The following is a 23,294-nucleotide window of genomic DNA, read 5'->3' as shown; positions in this document are numbered from 1 at the left end:
GTTGAGGATTCAATTTTCAATCGATTGGCAACCGTTTCATCCCTTCGTCCTCATTAGGGAAGGAGAAATTGATTGTTATATCAAGGGCAGGATTCCGCCGCCCGTCGGCATTTCGAACTGCGGTAGGTTTCCCTCACCTACTCGACAGTGAACATCACCGCTCGCTCCGCCCTCCGATTCCCCCATACGCGTTCCCCCCCACTCTGCGCCGTTATCGACGCTCTCACAAGCTCCCTGTTTTACTTACAGGTACATACTCAAAATTAGTTCTGCGCCACCGCTACGAAATTTTGCGGTTGAAGCGTTTCTATAGGCGCTAGCAATCTCCCTTATAATCTCTGGTTGGACGGTCCTGTATTCAAGGGCTTCTTCCAGCAAAGTATCCAATTGGTTAGAAATAAATGAAGAGCTACTATGCAATGATCAGATGCAATTTCCAGAAGTTAGTGCGCAATTTCCGAAAAAAATTGATAACAAAAGAGTATCGTGTACTTCGAATACTGCGCTGTGATTGGCTAAAATCCAGTCCCGGAAAATTCTCTATTGAATTCGCTAGGTTTTTCTATGAATTTTTTTTTCGTGATTAAATCATTTTCAAATTGCCACCGCTGTCAGCCCATAAAATACTGCTGAAAATGATTCAACTGAACTGTAAAAAATCAATTTTCATACCTTATTACTAAAAACTTCTCTGAAAATAGGAAGATGCCTCTCAGTCCCAAGACTCAGCATAGCGTTTCCAAAAACATAGCATCCCATGGCCATCTTCACAGCGAGAGCAGGTTTGAAAACACTAAGAGCCTCATGGAGATCCAGTAAATATCCTGACTAGAAACAAAAACGTCAAATTGAATATAATTACGATTTATGTTTCATTATGTCTAATAAAGCGTACATTATACTTATCGTGTTTTTTGAGGAAAATAAACAATTAAAATGGTACATTTCGTTACGAATGAGATGGAATTTTCACAAGTGTAAAGTTGGTGGTCCAAGACCAACCCGGGGGCTGCCCAATCACACAAGTTGAAAATTCCCGTCTCACATGTGTCGAACAATATTTTTCATCACGCTGTGCGAAAAAGTAACTTTTTAGGCACGCTTCGCGTGCCTAAAACGTCCCTTTTCCACACATTGTGATGAAAAGTATCGTTCGATACTCGTGGGAAAAGTGCCCACGCGACTCGCCTTAGGCTCGTGCTATAAACCTCCCACGAGCCAAAAAACTCTTTTCCGCACTCGTAACGAAATATACTATTTTGATACTGCTGTTACGTTCACCTCGCGCGAAAAGTGCCTTTTGGGTTACTCGTAAACGAAAATTAAACAAAAAAAGACAGTTCGGCCACTCACTGGACGTAACATCACTGTCAAAAAATATTGTTCGAAACATGTGCGACAGGAATTTTCAGCACGTGTGATTGTTCCAACTTCACACTCGTGAAAATTCTGTCTCATTCGTATTGAAATATACTATTTTGACACTGCTGCTACGTTCACCTCATGCCGAAAAAGGTTTTTTTGTTCACTCGTAATTAGTCATTCCTAAACACTAAAAGCACTCTTTCGTCAGGCTGACAATGAAAAAAATTATAGCAAAAAGAATGCTCAAGAAAATAAACAGGTGTCTAAAAGTCAACTATTGAATATGACCTTCTCCTTGTGAGGAAAATCAATGAGGCCGGGAATAAATTTGAGGTGATCCATCCTTGCTAATTGCTTCGCTGTTATCCTCTTTTGTTCATCGGTACTTAAATTGTAAAAGTGAATCGGCTGGAAATCCGGATCTTCTTCCATTGCTTTCCACAGTGTTCTCTGTAGAAAGAAAATGAATTTTCCTATGAGTTTCCTATCAAGACTGAGTGCGATCAAGAAATAAATATCATTTATGTCATTAGGCCCGATAAACCGCGATTCTAACCTCGCTTCGCTCGATTAGATCGCGGTTTTCGGGCCCAATCACATAAAATATTGTATGCCACACGGCGATAAAAGTATTATCTGACGAATGTGCTTATAATCCTCGCCTTCGGTTCAGATCATAAAGCCACATTCGCCAGATAATACTTTTATCACCTAATGACATAATCTACTATTTCATCACACAGTCCGTAAAATATCGTTTACGGACATTGTGAAGAAATAGTATGTTTCGTCATTAGGCTGAAAAAAACTTTTCTGGCGAATACGAGTTTGCCAGAAAATCATGCAATCATATGTGCTCGAAATAGTATATTTCGTCATTAGGCCGAAAAAAACTTTTCGGGCGAATATGAGGTTTGCAGCACGCGCCGAAGGCGAGGGCTACAATCATATTCGTCAGAAAAGTTTTTTTTGGCCGTATGACGAACAATAGTATATTCCGTCATTAGGCTGAAAAAAACTTTTCTGACGAATATGATTGCAGCCCTCCCCTTCGGCTCGTGCTGCAAACCTCATATTCGCCAGAAAAGTTTTTTTTGGCCGTATGACGAAGAATAGTATATTTCGTCATTAGGCTGAAAAAAAATTTTCTGGCGAATAGGAGGTTTGCAGCACGAGCCGAAGGCGAGGGCTGCAATCATATTCGTCAGAAAAGTTTTTTTTGGCCGTATGACGAAGAATAGTATATTTCGTCATTAGGCTGAAAAAAAAATTGCTGGCGAATATGAGGTTTGCAGCACGAGCCGAAGGCGAGGGCTGCAATCATATTCGTCAGAAAAGTTTTTTTTGGCCGTATGACGAAGAATAGTATATTTCGTCATTAGGCTGAAAAAAAAATTGCTGGCGAATATGAGGTTTGCAGCACGAGCCGAAGGCGAGGGCTGCAATCATATTCGTCAGAAAAGTTTTTTTTGGCCATATGACGAACAATATTTTTTGCCATGACGGCCGTAGGCAGAGATTCACGGACGCGGAGCGAATCGGCCATGTGACGAAAATCGCTATTTTAGCACTGCTGCTACGTTCACCTCGTGCCGAAAAGTGCCTTTTTGTTTACTAGCCCCGTGAAGTTAGCAAGGTTATCAGATCGGGTCGGCAATTAGCTCAAAAATACTCAAAAATAATTTTATGTGCTTTTTTTCTGCAGAAAAATTAAATTTTCTGCTCAAATATTTTGGCCAAAAAATCGATTTTTGAGTGTGAGGCGTTAAGCTAACAGACCAATGGGGTCGAATGGGGATAATTCGTGCATAATGGCAAAGAATTAAAGATGTGCCTATTTTTTACAAGAAAATAATTTTACTTTTCCGGAATTTTCTTCGAATTTTCCAGGACGTCAGATGTGGTCAGATGAGAGTAAAGGTATAATGGGTTCCTCGGATCCTAGCATCGGCGGACACTTTCGGGGAAATATGTGCTTCTATTTGAAGTCCGTTCAAAATTTTCTCCATAAATATTTAGGTGGAAAATTCAATTTTTTGATTTGGAGCATTTATCTAGCAGACCAATGAGGTCGGATGGGGATAATTGATGCACAATAGTGAAAAACTAAATATGTGCTCATTTTCTGCAAGACAACAATCAGATTTTTCCGGAATTTTCCCCCAATTTCCCAGGACATCAAATATGGTCAGATGAGGGTGGGGTATATCAGGTTCCTCGGATCCGAGTATTCGGTGGGCATATTCGGAGATACATGTGCTTCTATTTGAAGTCCATTGAAAATTTTCTGCTTCAATATTTTGATGGGAAATTCTTTTTTTTTATTCAGCGCATTTATCTAGCAGACCAATGGGGTCGAATGGGGATAATTACTGCACAATAGTGGAGAACTAAATATGTGCTCATTTTCTGCAGGAAAATAAATTTTATGTTCCCCAATTTTACCCACATTTCTGGGAAGGTTAAATATGGTCAGGTACGGGTCGAGGAATACCAGATTCCTCGGACCCTAGGATCATTGCATCCCTTCCCGAAAATATGTGCTTCAATTTAAGGCCCATTATAAATTTTCTGCACGATTACTAAGGGCCTGAGTTCTCACCAATCTAAATGGGTAAATTCAAAGTGGCTCCCTTGGGCCCCCCGATGGGTGAATTCCATCATTGAATCATGCACTTCAATTTGAGGCCATTTAGAAATTTTCTGCTTGAGTAATGAGCGCATGAGTCCTCATTGACCTGAATGGGTGAATTCACAATGGCCCCCTTGGGCCTCGGACTAAGTCAATATATTCAATGAATCATGTGGTTCAAGTTAGAGCCCATTAGGAATTTTCGGCATGATTACTAAGGGACTGAGCCCTCACTGATCTGAATAGGTCTATTAAAGATGACTCCTTCGAGACCTCCCCATGCCTTACGCCAGTCAATGAATCATGTGCTTCAATTGAAGGGCCATTACACAGGGTGTCCCAAGATGATTTGTACGGCTAAATAATTAACTAAAAAGTAGTTAAACACGAAAATGTTTCAGACCAAAGTTATAGGGCTTCAAGGGGGAAAAGAAATGAGAAGCATTTTTGAGCACAAGTATTTATGTTTCTATGGTACAAGCATAAGTCCATTTTTTTTAATGGCACCAACAATTTTCGTCTTACAAAAGTTGTTGTACTCGGCGAGACGAATACAAGGGTATGACACATGAAGTATTTTTTATGTTCTTGGGCTAATATTACCAAAAATTGAGAACAATGAAACAAAATTCTCGCGAAAAACTTTTTCGCGTTTAATGACTTTATAGCGAGTTATTTAGCCGTACAAATCATCTTGGGACACCCTGTATATTGTGTGACCGGTTATTGAGGGCCTGAGCTCTCACTAATCTATGTGAATCGATATATTCAATAAAGCATGTGCTTCAATTTGGAGTCCATTGGGAATTTTCTGCTCGATGACATTATTGTGATGTTTCAATGTTTAGACCTGAAAGTGAAGCAGATGATTCACAGAAAGGATTGCTTCCTTGAGCCCCTAGGCCTCTTGGGCCTCAGAATGGGACACTCATTCTAGGGCCTAAGGATGCCATCTTAAATTGAATCGAGCAGAAAATTTCTTAATGAGCCTTGAATTAAAGCACATGATTTATTGAAGGTATTGAATCATTAGGAGGACCGAGGAATTGGCTCTTCAGATCGATGAGAACTTTGACGCTTAGTAGTTGAGCAGAATATTCCTAGGGTGCCTTTAATTGATGCATATGATTTACTGATGGTATTATTTTTTGGGGGGACTCAAGAAAGCCATCTTGAATTAACGCATTCAGAACAGGGGAGTCTCCAGCCCATAGTGATCAAGCAGAAAATTTCTAGTGGACCTTAAATGGAAGCGCATGATTCATTGAATGTATTAAGTCATCATGGGGCCCAAGGAAGTCATCTTGAATTGACCCATTCAGACCCTTTGTAACCGAGCAGAAAATTTATAACGACTCTGAAATTGAAACACATGATTCATTGAATGTGGTGAGGCATGATGGGGTAAATCGTTTTTGCTTATTCAGCAGTTTTTAATCAATATCTTCGAATCCAAGAAAGATAGCGAATTTTTCGTTAAAACGATTTTAGTAGAGCGAATTGAGAGCTACAAAAACGGTCTGTTTGAGATTGAAGCTAAACTGAGATGCCGGTTGAGGAAAAGTGGAATTGTGGAAGGAGGTGGAAAATTAAAACACGCGGAATTATAAAACCACTGCTGATGTACTTTATTGTGGAATAACCCACGCGTTTTGATAAATTAATGATGTTACACGGTTGATTTGCTCGACAACGTCAATTGAATGATGATTTGAAAAATGCACTGCACTTGAGATTTTCTCGATATTAAACTTGATGATTGACTCAAAATAATTGATAGTTAATTCGGAATTAATTGATAATTGAATTAAATAGAGACGCTGTACGAAGTGCTAAGTTCAAATATACCGCGTTGATGTACTCCAGTGATGTACTCGATTGAGCGATTACGGCGATACAATACTGTGATTAGCGTGACTCTCTCGGTGTCTAGAGCGATACTACAGACTTTTCGGCGATTTTGTTCGTAGCTGACCGTGACCCCGAAGGGTCCCGAAGTTTCTCGAGATTTTCGTTGAGCCCGGTGACCGTTTGACTAGTTTGAATAGCTGGATTTCAAACATCCCGAGGGTCATTCATCATCAGAGATCATGAATTGTGCGTTGAATTTTTCTGCTGCTGCTTCTCTGCGATAATTAATCGTTAACTGGCTCGGGATCGTCTTCTGGGGGATGTTCTGCTGGTGGAGGGTCTGTCGGTAGGAGACAGAGCTTGGTGATGGGTCTGATGAATGTCATGCTGGTACTGGTGATTCTCTCGATGTTGGGGGTACCATCTGGTCGAGTTGGTACTACTGCTCGTGATATTTTGGTGGTTGCAACTCTTGTGAGGCCATCTTCTCCTGGGTGAACTGCCACTACTCTACCGAGTGGCCATTTTGCTGATGGATAGTCCTCGTCGACCATCAGGACCATGTCTCCAACTTTGATGTTTTCTCGTCGTTGATTCCACTTGTAGATAGCTTGGTATCTTTGAAGACACTCTCTGAACCACCTGGACCAGAATTGTTGTATTTTCTGGGTGATCAGATTCCATCTCGGCAGCTTGCTGGGGTTCTCATTGATGATTGATGGCTCTGGAATCACCTGTAGAGGCTCACCGATTAGGAAATGACCTGGCGTGAGTGCTTGGAGGTCTTCTGGGTCATCTGACATTGGTGTGATTGGCCTGGAATTGAGGCAGGCCTCTATCTGGATCAGGATGCTGTTGAGTTCCTCGTAGGTGAATGTTGTCGACCCAAGTACTCTTTTGAGATGATATTTCGTTGATCTGACAGCTGCCTCCCATTTGCCACCGAAATAGGGTGCTCTCGGTGGTAAAAAGCTCCATTGAGTCCCGTTGGTGGCGAGAGCAGCCTGGATCTGTTGATTCTCTCTGGATGGCTGGTTGTACAGCTTGTTGAAGACTGTTGAGGCGCCAACGAACGTGGTTGCGTTGTCACTGGACATAACCTCGGGGATGTCTCTCCTTCCAGTGAATCTCTTGTAGGCTCCGATGAATGCGTCTATTGTCTGCCTGGAAACGAGCTCTAAATGGACTGCTGATGTACTGAAACACACAAATACTGCAATATGAACGCTAGATGGTTGGGCATTTGTGGGTCGCCATTTGAGAATAGGGAATGGGCCGGCATGGTCCACCCCCGTATGGAGAAATGCTCGTGAAGGTGATATTCTCACTGCAGGCAGTTGGCCCATTAGCTGCTGGGGCTGTCGTCCTCGATATCGGATGCAGACAGGGCAGCGTGAAATATATGCTCTCATAGTGCATCTTCCGCTGATGATTCAATATTTCTGGCGTGTGTGGGCTAGGGTGAGTTGAGTTCCTCCGTGGAGTGTCCTTCGGTGAGCTTCTTCGATGACCAACGTTGTTAAACGAGACTGACGAGGCAAGATAATTGGGTGAATATCGTCAGGGTCTAGTTGAGAATTCTTAAGGCGGCCACCTAGCCTGATGATGCTCTCATTGTCTAGAGTTGAAGTCAGCTTTGCTAGTGGATGACTCCGTGGTATTCGATGGTCTCTCAAGTAGTCTGTGAACAGATGCAAACTATTGATATTGCGTAATTTTTACCCAAAACAGTCTGGCTTCGTTGAGTTCTCTATAGGTTAGGACCGATGTTTGAGGGACTGGCTGTTTTCTGAACCTGTCGATGGCTCGGTTCAAGGTGGCTGTTACTTGGAGGACCTTGGCTAGTGTTGTGTACTTGTTGAGGAGCTCTGCTACGGCGTTGACCTTGATAGATGTCTGATGTGATGGAGTTGACCTTGCTTCTGTTGATGCTTCGGCTAGAGAGTCAATTGGTGATAATGGCCAGTTTTCAGGTTCCTGATTTATCCACTCGGGGCCTAACCACCATAGCTGATGTTCTGTCAGTCCCTGTGGTGATAGTCCTCTGGATGCACAGCCGGCTGGGTTTTCCTTACCGCTGATGTGCCTCCAGGTAGGATCTGGAAGGGATTCCTGGATCTTGATGACTCGATTTTGGACGAAATCCTTCCATCTCGATCCAAGGGTCTCTTGATCCAAGCTAGGGCTACACTTGAATCAGACCATAGATACGTGTCTACTTCGTTGAGTTCCAGCATCTGCTGAGTTGCAACTACTAGTTGAGTAGGCATGAGTGCCGCTGTTAGCTCGAGTCGAGGGATGTTATTTTTGTTTTAGCGCATACCATTACCGTTGATGCTGGCTCATTGATTTGATTGATGCGGATATACACCACTGCGCCCATGGCTGCTGTTGACGCATCTGCAAACCCGTGGATCTGGATGCTCGATGTCTCCGATGAAAGTCTCAGCCACCTTGACACTGAGACTTGATTCAGTTTGTTGAGGTTCTCTCTGAAGATCGTCCATTGATCTTCATACTCCTTTGGAAGTAGTGTGGCCCAAGTGAGCTTGAGTTTCCACAAATCTTGGATGATTATCTTGCCTTGGGCGATTACTGGAGCGTTGCATCCCAATGGATCAAACAGTTGAGCAATTTTTGCTGCTACTACTCTCTTGGTGACTTGCTGACTCAAACTGCTTTGATTTAAATCGAAATGTATCGGACGATTGATGCCAATACAATCCGAGCACTTCGGTGATAGGCTCCTCGAACTGGATGATTGCCTTGCTCGTTGAGATTCCCAATTCCTCTAATACGTGTGGGCAATTACTGCTCCACTTTTGTAGAGCGAAACCACCTGCTTGACAAAGCCCTTGTAACTGCCATGCGATTTCTTTGAGGTGATCTTCTGTATCAGCTCCGCCGTAGATATCATCGACGTAGCGACCTTTGGTGAGTGTCTCGACGGCTGCTGGATAGTGATGTCCTTCATCCTCTGCTAATTGTTGGAGAACTCGTAGAGATAGCCATGGAGAACAATTGAGACCGTAGGTGACTGTGTTTAGTTGGTAGGTGATCTGCTGCTGATTTTCGTTGATCCACAGAATTCTCTGGAGATCCCAGTCGTCTTGATGCACTCGAATCTGTCTGGACATCTTGACGATGTCCGTTCCGAAGACAATTCTGTTTTCTGAGCCATGTTAATACGTTCATGGTATTAACTTGTAGTTTCTCACCCGGATAGAGGATATCATTGAGAGATAATCCTGATGAGCTAGGACTTGAGCTGTTGAAGACGACTCTCAGCTTCGTGGTGAGTGCGTCTTCTCTCAGAACCCCGTGATGCGGTAGATAGTATGCTGTGACGGGTTCTGCTGCTTCTCGTGCTTTGCGCATGTATCCCAGTGCCTCATACTCGTTGATGAATTCTCTGTAGAGCTGGGAATATGATTCTCTGTCTGGGGATGGCGTGCAACTGACTGCAGTTGACGTGAGGCCTTGAATTTAGATTCTCCGAGCGCTGTTGGTGAGGTCCGTAGAGGAAGTCTGACGATGTAGCACCCAGTTTCATCTCTGGTGTGTGTGGACTTGAAGAATTTCTCACACTCGATTTCATCTGGTGATAGCTCTGCTCTTGAGTTGGAAATTTTTGGTAATTCCTCCTGGTGCCAAAATCTTTGAAGAAGCTCTTGTAGTTGCTCGTTTGAATATTCCTTTACGGCCGATAGAGAAACCCTCGGTGAACAACCACTGCATTCGATTGGACCTGATGGTATCCAACCAAATATTGTTTGTTGGCCAACTAATTGAGTGTTTCTGGACCTGACGACGCTACTTTTGATGATCCGCCCATAGCTGTCAGTCCCTATGATGATGTCTATTGGACCAGGTTTTAGATAATCTGGATCGGCTAGTCGAAGACCTTGTGAAGGGTCGATCCATGTTGGTGAGCACGAGAATGATGGTAGCTTGACGGTGAGTTTCTTGAGTATGTGAGCATTGATTTGCACTTGCTGTGATCCATCGACTGCTTGAAGCAGTACTGATACTGCTCCTCTCGTGTGACCTGAGTTGGTCTCTCCTATTCCGATTAACTCTATTTTTGATGACCTTCGTAAGAGTTGATGTACTAGTTCCTCAGAGATAAATGATAACTCTGAGCCTTGATCGATGTGCACTCTTGCTTTGAGAAGGAAGCCTTTTGGAGATTGTGCTCGGACTTGGGCTGTTGCTAGAAGTACATATTGCTGATCAGCTGCTGAATGATGACTGCTCTGCTCGATGATTGGCTGCTTGGTGATTTGCTCTTTGATGACAGGCGCTGTTAAAGTACTGATCGCCTGATTGGTGATGAGTCGTGTTGGTGATGCTCTGGATGCTGGTAGGTATAATTGAGAGCGATCAATGAGTGTTTTAAATTAGAATGAAACTAATTTTTTACGTACACTCAGCCCAGCTCGTTCCTGGTTGGACCGTTTGTAGATTTTCTTCTCTTGTTGGGTCCACTGGAGCTGCCTGCTCAGCATCTCTGCCGTTGGTGTACGTGCTTCCACCATGGATGAGCGTGTGATGCCTGCGCTTGCAGGTGAAGCACGTCTTGGTGGACCTGCATTTTGANCGCTTGCAGCTGAAGCACGTCTTGGTGGACCTGCACTTTGAGAATAGATGTGGGCCCAAGCAGTTGAAACAGAGCCTTGTGCTGACCACGAACTCATTCCTCTTGATGGGGGACAGGTCGACGAACCCCTGACAGTTCGCGATGAAATGTGGTCCCTTGCAGTAGGCACAGTGCTCCTTGGGGAGCGGTCTGGTGGGCTCTTCTGGCTCCCTCTGTTGAGTTATTGCCAGATGAGCATTCCTCTGACGTTGAGTTGCTCCTTGCTTCTTGATTGGTAATGCTAGAGACTCGGTGGTCAGCTTGGCTCCAGCATTGATTCCTCTTGCGCAGGATTCTACGAAGCCGGTGAACTCCTCCAGGGTTGGGGAGTCCTTGGAATCTCCTAGCTTCAATTCGCATGCTCTGAGAGTCTCAGCATCCAAGGACTTCCTCAATAGATGAACGATCATCTGCTCACTGACGCTCTCCTTTGACAAGCCTGTCATGGTGATCAGCTGATCTCTCATCTCAAGGGCTGTCGCTACATTGGGGTTGAGGTTCTCCGCAGTTGCCTTGGTGATCTTCGGGAGGTTGAGGATCCTGTTGAACAGTGCTTGAGCAATGAGTCTGGGATCTTCATATTTCCTCACTAGCTTCTGCCAAGCCTTCTCATAATTCTCATCGGTCACCGTGAAGGTGTCGATGAGATTTGCTGCCTGTCCCTTGGGAGCCTCCTTGAGGCGTACTAGCTTTTACACTGGGGGAACTGAATCATCTTTTCCCACCAGTAACTGGAATAGGTCGCTGAACTGCTTCCACTCTGAGTATTTTCCTTCGAATCGTTTCAGTCCAATTCTCTTGAGTTGATTGGCTTGACCTGATGTTGTTGATGTACTTGTTGATTCCCTCTTCTTGATGATTCCCTTGACATAGTAGATGAGTTTGAGGCAGGTCTTCTTCAGCGTTGATGCCCTCTGATAGGTGCTCTGAATAATATGTTGATGAGTTGGGAGGAGATTCTCGCTGAGTTTGTCTTGGATGATGAGAAATTCATTCCATTCTCCTTCGATGATTTTCTCCTGGCCGTCCAACTCCTCGACTGTGAGACCGCTAATGTTCTCGGCTGACTGCAACAATTCTTGATAAATATCATTACGTGAATTTACCTTGAAGTCCAGTTTATTTGTTTGGAACTTCTGAGTCTCTGTGAGTTCGCCTATTGCAGTTTCCATCTCGGCTACAGTGTGTATATTTTCTTGTTGGTGAATGGGAGTCGCGTCAAGAAACGGCGGTGTAATTTCTTCACTGAAGTGCGCTTGAGATGTGTGCTCAGTAATCTGGATAATTGGCTCAATTACGCTTGGCGTCTCCTCAGTGCATTCATCCATACGTTGATTATCTCCTAACTCCGCGTCTGACATGGTGGTCGTCTCTGTTCTGGGTGAGGTAACTTATCGATAACAGGTAGATACTGACTGATGTTGACTTGGTGGTCACTGTCGATAAGGTAGGGCACGTTATAAGGTGAGGGCGCTCTTTCAACTGCCTGTTGGTTTTCGCGTTGCGCGCGCGGCTTGGGCCTCGGATAGTCCCGACGGAGACCGAGGTTTTCCGAAGTTACACAGCACTAGAGGTCGAAGTGTCACTACCGGGGTTTACAATATCGAACTTCAACTGTAAACACTAGGCACAACACTCTGCACTGTTGATTGTCTTGACCTGTCCGTGGATTTGCTCGTGTGGAACCCGAAAGTTCGTTACACACGAGGCGTCCCTTTTATTCTAGAATTTTCCACTCACTCTCACGTACTTTTCCTTCGATCCAGCTCGAAGGACCAGTTGTTTGAGATTAAAAATTATTTTCCTCTTTTTTTCACGGAAACTGATCTCTTGAAGGTTTCCAACCTTTAATGATTTTTCCATTTTAAAGTAAAAAAAAAGTACACTTTTTTTTAATCATCATTTTTGAACGCATAAAACCGGAGAAATAAGGTATTTTTATCAGCCAAGAAAATGTAATTGCAGAAAGAGAATGAGCGGCACCAAAATTCTGAAAAAAATCTGGAATACTTTTTTCGAGTCACAGAAAACCTTGACAAATTAGTGACATTGCGAGAGATCGATAAAAGACCCGGTGGCTTGGCGCAGTGGGTAAATTCGTGGCCTCACATGCGAAAGATTCCGAGTTAAAATCCCGGTCGGGTAGAATGGTGCGACCTAACCATTTAAAGTCTTGATCATCATCGCAGTTTACCCTAACCCGGTCGAACCGATGTAAAATAACGATAAAAAAAAGGTCGATAAAAATGACTATCTGGTTTTATAGAAAAGGTCCCTATAATGTATTCATTTATCACAATTGACCACATTTGTCTGCTAGATAAACTTCACAAACTCAAAAATTGAATTTTTCCCCAAAATATTGAAGTAGAAAATTTCCAGTTGACTTCAAAATGAAGCAATGTTTCCCCGATTGTATCTACCCATCCTAGGGTCCTAGAAATCCGACGCACTCCTACCCTCACCTAACCATGTTTGATGTCCAGGGAAATTCGGAGAAAAATCATATTATTTTCCTGCAGAAAATTATCACATATTTCATTCTTTGCCATTGTGCAGGAATGATCCCTATTCGACCCCAGTGGTCTGTTAGCTTAACGCCCCAAACTCAAAAATCAATTTTTTGGCCAAATATTTGAGCAGAAAATTTTGAATGGACGCCAAATAGAAGCATATATATCCTCGAACATGTCCACCGATGCTAGGGTTCGAGGAACCCGTTTTATCCCTGCCCTCATCTGCCCACATTTGACGTCCTGGAAAATTCGAAGAAAATTCCGAAAAACTACCGACGTCGGTGGCCGAGTAGGCTAGACGCAAGTCTAGTATGCGAAAGGTTGTGAGTTCGATTCCCCGTGGAACCGAATTTTTCAACGGAAGGCTCCGGCGAGCGGGAGGTTGTTAATAGAGTAACCGCCTGTACCGGCATGGGGTTCCTGTGGTTTGCCATGCTATTCCTATGTTCTATAGGAGTGCGAATGCGGTACAGTATAGAACCCACAGCCGCGTGCATAGGGTTGGATGGAGTGCCGAAATGAGACCCGAAAAGGGGACTCAAAAGGCCTTTAAAAAAAATTCAGAAAAACTCAAACTATTTTCCTGCATAAAATTAGCACAGATTTAATTCTTTGCCATTGTATACGAATTATCCCCATTCGACCCCAACTGGCCTGCGAGCTTAATGCCCTAATCTCAAAAATAGATTTTTTAGCCAAAATATTTAAGCAGAAAATTTTGAATGGACGTCAAATAGAAGCAAATATTTCTCCGAACATGTCCACCGATGCTAGGGTCCGAGGAACCCGTTTTACCTCTACCCTCATTTGCCCACATTTGACGTCCTTGAAAATTCCGAAAAAATGAAATTATTTTCTTGCAGAAAATTAGCCCATATTTAATTCTTTACCAGTGTGCACGAATTATCCCCATTCGATCTCATTGGTCTGCTAGCTTGACGACCAAACTCAAAAATCGATTTTTTGGCCAAAATATTTGAGCAGAAAATTTAATTTTTCTGCAGAAAAAAAGCACATAAAAAACCCGTATTTTCTAGCTAATTGCCGACCCGATCTGATGACCCTGGTCTGCTAACAACACGGGGCTTCGTTTGCTCGTAAATGAAAAATGACCAAAAAGTCTTTTTGTTAACTCGTAAATGAAGAAGGCACAGTTCGAACACTCATTGAGCGTAACATCACTGTCAAAAAATATTGTTCGACACATATGAGACGGGAAGTTTCAGCTCGTGTGATTGGCAGTCCTCTGCTTCGCCTCGGACTGCCAACTTTATTGAGGGATCGAAAATGTTTTTTCTTCATATCTGCCCGGAAAGTTCGATTTCCCTCCCCCGAATGACGGGAGGAAAGTGGCTTATTCTATTCCTCAGATTTCTGTTGTTTTTGACGATTCTCGGAATGACATAACCCACGTTCCTCCCTGCATTTACGAAGAAAAATCGAACTACACCGTGTAGTTATGACGAAAAAGAGTATGTGTACCTAGGAAGGAAAACAGGACATAAAAATCCACGTGTTTAGAATGTCCTGTTTTCCTCCCTTGATGCACAATCTACTATTTCCCTAGAGAGAAACTTTTCAAATAATGATTTGGTGCCATGGCCAATATTTCCCCAAAATGAGCAATCCCCTTACCTTGAAACGAATGGATTTGATATCTTCAAGGACAACTTTCATTTGTTTCCACGAGAAAGAAGCGGTTTTTCTGTATTTCTCTAGAGGACCACCACTTGGTACATCGTCCAGCCACTCGCAATTATCGAGGACCTCAGGACCCGCTGACTCCTCTCTTTGGAATGTAGCATTTGGAGGCATCTTTGGAATCAATATCAAGAAGTGGGTAATTGCTCTTTTTTGTAACTTGGTTATTTTTAGTAATAGTTAATAACGTTATTTTACTACATATATAATCAGTTAAGAGGGCCCAGGTAGAAATTGCGACTTGCATTTGGCTAGCTGCTAAGTTGCGATGTTAGTCACAATCCAACGGCTGGGTAGCCAAGTTAGCCTGATTCTACGCGCATCGGTCACGCCGGATAGCGCTCTGGATGGGTTGCGCGGCAACCTTTCAGTTGATGGTTCCGTATGTTTATCGGTATTATATTTTCGAATTAAGAATACAAAGTGTATAATCAATTGTCAGTTTTATTCAGGTTCAAAATGTATAGAAAAATCATTTAGATATTATACTGATAGGAAAATGTATTCCTTGATAGTAACTAAATTCGTCTAGCAGTATGTTGGCGATAAAAACTATATAACTCATGATGATCCAATCCTGGATTTTGAATATGTCGAAAGCCTCCATCTTCATCTGAAGTCTTCAACATGTCTTCAAATGCGTTTGAAGATTGCGTGCTACCTGAGGCATCACAATCCCTTTCTCCATGATACAGCGTCAAATCTCCAATCTGCGGTATTGTTAGAATTTTGTGGTACATCTCGATCAAGCCCAAGTTGGATCGGCTTCTTCCTGCGACTCACTTGAGCGGTGGCCATCCCAGTCTTCAGATTGTGTCCATTTTCTATACGTAACTACCTTTGCACCCTTCTCTATAACGCCAACATGTTCAACCATAAGGGCGTCTGAAAAACAAAATGGAGCATATAAATTTCCTAGTACATTGCTGGTAAAATTACGAAAAAATGACCTCCATACAGTTAGCGGAGCAAGGGCTAAAAACACCACTTTTTTTTTCACCAAAATTAAGTGTTTTTCATGTGTTTTATTGGTGCTGAAATTAAAAAAATTGTGCTCCGGCCCTTCAGGGGTTTAAGGGTAAGACGATGATTTTCAATAATCGTCGATAAAATTCATATGCCGTTAATATGTTCTTTTCACGTGCTCCAAAATGAGGGATTGAAGGGGGTGAAGGTGGGTAAGAAATACGTATAATGGAGTTTTAAGGGTTGAAAAATCGAAATCAATGTTGATTGCAAGATATCCTACGCCATAATTGTGTGCTTTTCACGTGCTCCAAGATGGAGGAAAAAAGAGGGGGGACGGAAGCATTTTTTTGTGAGAATTCGTATTGAGAGGTTTCAAGGGTTGAAAAATCCCATTCAATATTAATCTAAAAATACTCTATGTCACAATTATGTGTTTTAAACGTGCTCCAAGATCAACGCAGAAAAAGAGCGGGTGGGTGGGGGGAAGAGATTTTCAGCTCGCAGTTGTACTGAGAAACCTGAGAATGGATTTTTTTTTAATTCATATTTCATTGTGGAAAATATGTGTTTTCCATATCCGGTATTAGAAAATATCGTGCTCCGTTCTTTGCGTACCTATAACCTGAGAATCGACCCGATGTGCCTGAAATATCCATCACATGACCTGAATTGAATTAAAAAATCATGTGCTCTACGATTAGTGCACAAAAATAATTCGTGCTCGAGTCATAATCATAACGGAGGCATCAGGTACCGCTATGACTTTCAGCCCTTGGACAGGTGCCACCATCTTTTTTTTTTCGTTCTCCATTATGTCCCAAAAATATGTGTTCTTCGTATCAGGCACTCGAAAAAGTCGTGCTCCATTCGGTGCCTACTTATAACCTTGAAATCGACCTGATGTGCCTGAAATATCCATCACCACATGACCTGAATTGACTCGAAAAATCATGTGCTCTACAATTAGTGCACGAAAATAATTCATGCTCGAGTCATAGTCATAATGGAGGCATCAGGTACCGCTATGACTTTGAGCCCTTAGACAGGTGCCACCATCTTTTTTTTACGTTCTCCATTATGTCCCAAAAAATGTGTTCTCCATATCAGGCACTACAAAAAGTCGTGCTCCATTCATTGCGTACCTATAACCTTGAAATCCACCTGATGTGCCTGAAATATCCATCACATGACTTGAATTGACTCGAAAAATCATGTGCTCTGCGATTAGTACACAAAAATAATTCGTGCTCGAGTCATAATCATAACGGAGGCATCAGGTACCGCTATGACTTTCAGCCCTTAGACAGGTGCCACCATCTTTTTTTTTTCGTTCTCCATTTCGTCCCAAAAAATGTGTGTTCTTCGTATCTGGCACTCGAAAAAGTCGTGCTCCATTCGGTGCCTACTTATAACCTTGAAATCGACCTGATGTGCGTGAAATATCCATCACATGACCTGAATTGACTCGAAAAATCATGTGCTCTACAATTAGTGCACAAAAATAATTCGTGCTCGAGTCATAGTCGTAATGGATACCATTTATCGTTAGACGCAAATCACTATTGGAATTCATTTTTCGATAAAGAGTTTGCTGATGTAGAGAACAGTAGCAAATCATTATTGGCTCTGGTTGAATAATTGAGATGTCTGCTCACATTTTGAAAGTTTTTAATAATTGTAATGCATAGATGAGATCTTCATGTAAGATACAATTTTTGTCTGCAAATTCTTTATCCAATCCTTGCCTTTTATCGTGATTCTCAACATCAGACCCTTCTAGTTTTTCTGACCCTGCTTTTCGGGGTGGAGGCTGAGCTGCACGAGTTGACCGCATACCACACCTCAGTCCAGATTTTCCACTCGTCATCTGACATTCTATCTCAATGATCGAGTTTTTCTTACGTATATAACAATCAATTTGTGACTTGCACTTGCACCAGCCTCTTAGGTGACCATAATTATCGTCCTCTGAATCAAGACTGAATGTGTCAAGTTTGTAGTCGCAGCTGCTGCGAGTATCTTTTTTAACCATATCATTGATGTACGTCTCGCATTCTCCTGTAGACAACAATCGAATATGTGAAATGAGTATTTTATTATTACATTCAACTTACTATACATTCTCAGAATACAACTGTCAGTTCGCTACTCAATGAGTTAAAGTAGTATAGTCATCACCTATAGGTTTGTAGTCAACACACTGTACAGTTGAAGATTTTGAATCATTAAATTATTCTATATTAAATTCCTTGAGAGAGAAAATCGTAAAAATTCATAAACAATTAGCTTCATTCGAATGACATTTTTCAAATAACAAACCAGTCAACTGATGTAGTTACAAATATAGAATACGAATAAAATCGGCTTTCTCGTAATTCTTCAAAAATATCTAATAATTTTGGATTTGAATTCATGACCATATTACTCTAAATGTGCAAGACAAATCAACATCATCACAGAATTGATCGAATTTATAGTGAAGTGTTTCTTCATTTAATGTTTAGCAATTTAGTATACTGATTGTAAAAAGACGGAACTTACTTCCTTTGATATATTTTCTTGTATATATCACCGGTTTCTTTTTCCTCTTAATGACTCTCTCACGTTCAGTTATTAAGGTCTCAAAATCGGACGCCGGCACTTGTATGGTTATCGTGAAAAGTGACTCGGTGGATCTACTAGAAATATCCAAAGTGGAATTATCCAAGAGATGTATCGAGACATCTTCATTGGGGACGGCCTTTTCCTGATTGATATTAGTCCACGGGGCCAACAAAATATCTTTAATGCCATTTCGGTTGCATGAAACATATGTGTACATAACATCAGTCGTTTTGCGTTTCATATCCCCTCCCTTTTCACGAGTTTTTGCTCTTGCGCATTCACAATCTCTGCAATTTCTTTCCATATTTGTTCATTTTTTGAAGTGAGCTTGGGTTTACCATCCTTCTCAATAATAATTTCCTCTTTTCGGTCAATGAATACTTGATTCATGTCTCTAGGATCAAGTATTGGCAATTTTCCTCTTTTTATTTTTTGTTTTTTTCGTGACCGTTCATCACCTGACTGTGATTCATCACTTGACATCGTAACACAAAAATACTTGAATGAAAATGATTGATAACCTCGCTGATTCTCTTGAACGAATGTGAAATTCTGTGATACAGGATACTGAACTGACGGGTGAACTATTGGATTGTTTAGGTTATGTCAAGATGATTGTGTCTCGATATCACATGACCACTCTCCCTGTAACTGAACGATACAGGGGAAGTCAAGAGCAATGAAAGCGTTTCAGTGTTGCCAAATGCCAAAAATTCTCCCTAGGTGGCAGTGAACTCCCTAGGAGGATTTTCCCGCTCAAATTCAAATCCGTTTATTCAGCCTCTTTGGTGGAGAATTTCCGACTTTTCTTTTTTTTTCCATTGTAGATGTTTTGAAGAGATTTGATAATTGAAAAAAAAAATGATAGTAATCGGTTTTTTTCAAATGAATTTTTGAAAATTTGGGGGTAAAAAGAAAATTCAACCCTCTCCTATGTTGAAAGTCATTGATAATTTCTATACTACCCTCAACACTCTCTACACCCCCTGTGATATCGCCAAGTCGAAATAACGTCATTATTCATTTTTGAAGCAGAGACACTCAACTCAATACTGAGAATTGAATTGGAAAATTTTCAGTAAAAGTGTTAACTCTTTGATAGTCTATGATATTTTCAACCCTCCCGCAACCCCCTGTGAAATGACCGCTCCCAACTACAGATACAGGTGGGGAAAAACAGTATTAATCAACCGATACAGGGGGACTCAACTCAATACTGATCAATAATTTATAAATGACCATCAACTCAATTCTAGGTCAGCCTCAACTTTTTCTCCTCTCCCTCTAGAATTCTGAAGGTCCTACTCCAGATACAGGGGGGGAAAAAACTATTTATTCCTGAATTTCAAACCAAAAAAACTCAACTCAATAATAACACCCCGTACTTGTCCAAGTACCAAAAGGTCATAAGTGCGGTACCTGACGCCTCCATCATGACTATAACTCAAGCACGAATTATTTTTCCCCACTAATCGCGGAGCACATGATTTTTCGAGTCAATTCAGGTCATGTGATGGATATTTCAGGAACATCAGGTCGATTTCAAGGTTATAAGTAGGCACCGAGTGGAGCACGACTTTTTCGAGTGCCAGATACGAAGAACACATATTTTTTGGGACATAATGGAGAACGAAAAAAAAAAGATGGTGGCACCTGTCTAAGGGCTGAAAGTCATAGCGGTACCTGATGCCTCCGTTAGGATTATGACTCGAGCACGAATTAGTTTTGTGCACTAATCGTAGAGCACATAATTTTTTAATTCAATTCAGGTCAGGTTATAGGTACGCAAAGAATGGAGCACGACTTTTTCGATTGCCAGATATGAAGAACACATATTTTTTGGGACATAATGGAGAACGAAAAAAAAAAGATGGTGGCACCTGTCTAAGGGCTGAAAGTCATAGCGGTACCTGATGCCTCCGTTATGATTATGACTCGAGCACGAATTATTTTTGTGCACTAATCGTAGAGCACATGATTTTTTGAGTCAATTCAGGTCATGTGATGGATATTTCAGGCACATCAGGTCGATTTCAAGGTTATATGTACGCAATGAATGGAGCACGACTTTTTGTAGTGCCTGATATGGAGAACACACATTTTTTGGGACAAAATGGAGAACGAAAAAAAAAAGATAGTGGCACCTAAGGGCTGAAAGTCATAGCGGTACCTGATGCCTCCGTTATGATTATGACTCGAGCACGAATTATTTTTGTGCACTAATCGTAGAGCACATGATTTTTTAATTCAATTCAGGTCATGTGATGGATATTTCAGGCACATCGGGTCGATTTTCAGGTTATAGGTACGCAAAGAACGGAGCACGATTTTTTCTAATACCGGATATGGAAAACACATATTTTCCACGACGAAATATGAATTTAAAAAAAAATCCATTCTCAGGTTTCTCAGTACAACTGTGAGCTGAAAGTCTCTTCCCCCCACCCAGCCCCTCTTTTTCTGCGTTGATCTTAGAGTACGTTTAAAACACATAATTATGATATAAAGTATTTTTAGATTAATATTGAATGGGATTTTTCAACCCTTGAAACCTCTCAATACGAATTCTTACAAAAAATGCTTCCATNCTCAGGTTTCTCAGTACAACTGTGAGCTGAAAGTCTCTTCCCCCCACCCAGCCCCTCTTTTTCTGCGTTGATCTTAGAGTACGTTTAAAACACATAATTATGATATAAAGTATTTTTAGATTAATATTGAATGGGATTTTTCAACCCTTGAAACCTCTCAATACGAATTCTTACAAAAAATGCTTCCATCCCCTCTTTTTTCCTCCATCTTGGAGCACGTGAAAAGCACATAATTATGGCGTAGGATATCTTGCAATCAACATTGATTTCGATTTTTCAACCCTTAACACCATTATACGTCTTTCTGCGTAAAGGGTTTTCCTTACCACTCTTCACCCCCTTCAACCCCTCATTTTGGAGCACGTGAAAAGCACATAATAATGGCATATGAATTTTATCGACGATCATCGATAATCATGGTCTTACCTTTAAACCCCTGAAGGGCTGGAGCACAATTTTTTTAATTTCAGCACCAATAAAACACATAAAAAACACTTAATTTTGGTGAAAAAAAAAGTGGTGTTTTTAAGCCCTTGCTCCGCTAACTTTACGGAGGTGAAAAAATGGGAAACGTAAAGAAAAATTAGTATTTTTCATATGAGTTCCCATAAAAAAAGTAAAAAACTTCGCATTTGTAGACCACATAGAAAAACGTTGATTGTTACCATTAAAATTCAAAGACGATCTCATAAAATTCCCTATTACAGAGGCCATGAATTTAGGCATAGCTACAATAATATTGCCAAAGTTCATCAGAATGCTATAAAATAATTCTTTTCATTTTGTAAACCGATACTTCTGAAAATTATGCAATTTTGCAGGGGTAGTTTGTTATAGATAAAAGTCTACAGATATTGGTTTTTCTATAGAAATTATTGTGTTCAAATTTTTTGGTTGACAATTCTTGGGCATTAATTTTTCGTTATTTTCTCGTATTTTATTATGAGAGACATATAGAAATACAACGGGAAACTGAGAAAATTGGTATCCAATAATCTTTTTAAAAAAGTTGAAATCTATTGATTTTTTTCTATCAAAAAATGATACGATAAGGTTGCATAATCTCCAATAGAATGGGCGCAAAAAAAAACAATAAAATTTCGACAGAATTCTACTAGAATTCGTATAGAATTCCAATTGAAATTCTATAGAAGTTCTTAGAGATAGCGTTAACTTCTATAGAATTAACTTCTTCCATGGAATTTTTACATGTGCGATTCTCTATATTTACTTAAGATCTATTGTGATGAAAATGTGTATTGTTACCTTGAAACCCAACACAACTTGACTCTCTCGTTCTTGGTCGTTCAATGTAGTACTCCATCTATACAGTCTGGGAAGGAACAGGTTTCCAATCAATCTTAGAGAATCATCACTGCAGTTGTCGTCATCTGGACCTACGTACAAAATTTCCATTTTATATTTCACATTATTTGGTTGAGAATTGAAAGTGGACGAGTTGACCCTGTTTATACTTGAGTAGCCCCTGAGAAAATGTTCTCTACATGGCATTTATAAAATAATTGGTATATCGTTGAGCACCCTGATGGTTCACAGAGACTTGACCCAGAGTTGCCTCAAGTTTGAACTCTGATTTTTCCACAAACCTAGAGTTAGATTCTGAAACCCAGAGTTGAAGTTAGGTGCACAATGTTGGACAAACTCTGGACACACATGATCGCAGAGTTGTCGCTTTGATTGTTGAATTAGTTTTAAATGTTGTTAAATAAACCATCAGGGCATAGAAGATATGTTGAAAATAATATAGAAGATGGAAAGAACTCAGAGTGGTGGGCGCCATTGAGAGATTATTTGAGATTTCTATACTGCTTCTGATGGGTACTGAGGTACTATTATTTTAAAATATAGAATACTTACTGTGCTTGATATTTCATATATTATTGATATGAACCCAACACGATGAAAAATCTCCCAGATCTCAAACATGCTTTCACAAAACATAGAAAAACGGATACTCGCAGGATAACTTTGGTCTATATATGCTATACTATATACTGGAAAGGGCACTGCAATGTCACACTCGTATACGTTAAACGAGCCAGAGAGGAGTAGATTTTGGGGGTCACCTCTCTCACTCTCTCGACGGTGCGTATGCGCGTAGCTTGCCGAACGACAGGGAACGAGCGCTCTATGCAAAGAGGATAGACCTGAGTAGAGGCATAGATAATAGGGGAGATTACTCAGGCTTATGGGAACTGTTCGATTAGAGTTTCATAGCGGTGGCGCGCATGGACTATTCGAGAGGCCGTCTCTGTGGGTAAAGAAATATTCATCTATTACCATGGAAACAGTCGATAACAGGGATGAGTTCCCAATCTTAAATCCAACATGAAACTTCCTTTGCATTCACTCATCCGCTTGATTATCCCATTTTCGTTCATACAACTTCTTATTGTCTGAATTTGTAA

General features: G+C 41.2%; 1 protein-coding gene and 1 long non-coding RNA gene across 2 annotated transcripts in view; both read right to left on the bottom strand.

Annotated features, from left to right (window-relative positions):
• LOC107040129 (peroxisomal acyl-coenzyme A oxidase 3) overlaps nt 1-14,842 on the bottom strand; it is a 128,210-nt gene extending 113,368 nt beyond the window's left edge. The window contains exons 1-3 of the mRNA XM_015260072.1: nt 14,639-14,842; nt 1,654-1,815; nt 673-828 (exon numbers count right to left, since the gene is read on the bottom strand). Coding sequence (XP_015115558.1) covers nt 673-828; nt 1,654-1,815; nt 14,639-14,818 — 498 coding nt within the window. The 5' untranslated portion in view covers nt 14,819-14,842. The remainder of the gene's footprint in view (nt 1-672; nt 829-1,653; nt 1,816-14,638) is intronic.
• Nucleotides 14,843-15,130: 288 nt separating this feature from the next.
• On the bottom strand, nt 15,131-23,023 carry LOC107040130. Its single transcript, XR_001460999.1, has 3 exons — nt 22,744-23,023; nt 22,132-22,262; nt 15,131-15,589 (listed from the first exon to the last, which is right to left on the bottom strand). It is a non-coding gene; the product is annotated as an uncharacterized LOC107040130 (long non-coding RNA).
• Between the last annotated feature and the right edge of the window lie 271 nt (nt 23,024-23,294).

This window comes from Diachasma alloeum, unplaced genomic scaffold, assembly GCF_001412515.2.
Source record: "Diachasma alloeum isolate Michigan unplaced genomic scaffold, Dall2.0 Dall_scaffold_00320, whole genome shotgun sequence".
Taxonomy (NCBI): domain Eukaryota; kingdom Metazoa; phylum Arthropoda; class Insecta; order Hymenoptera; family Braconidae; genus Diachasma; species Diachasma alloeum.
This window is presented reverse-complemented; position numbering and strand designations above follow the sequence as displayed.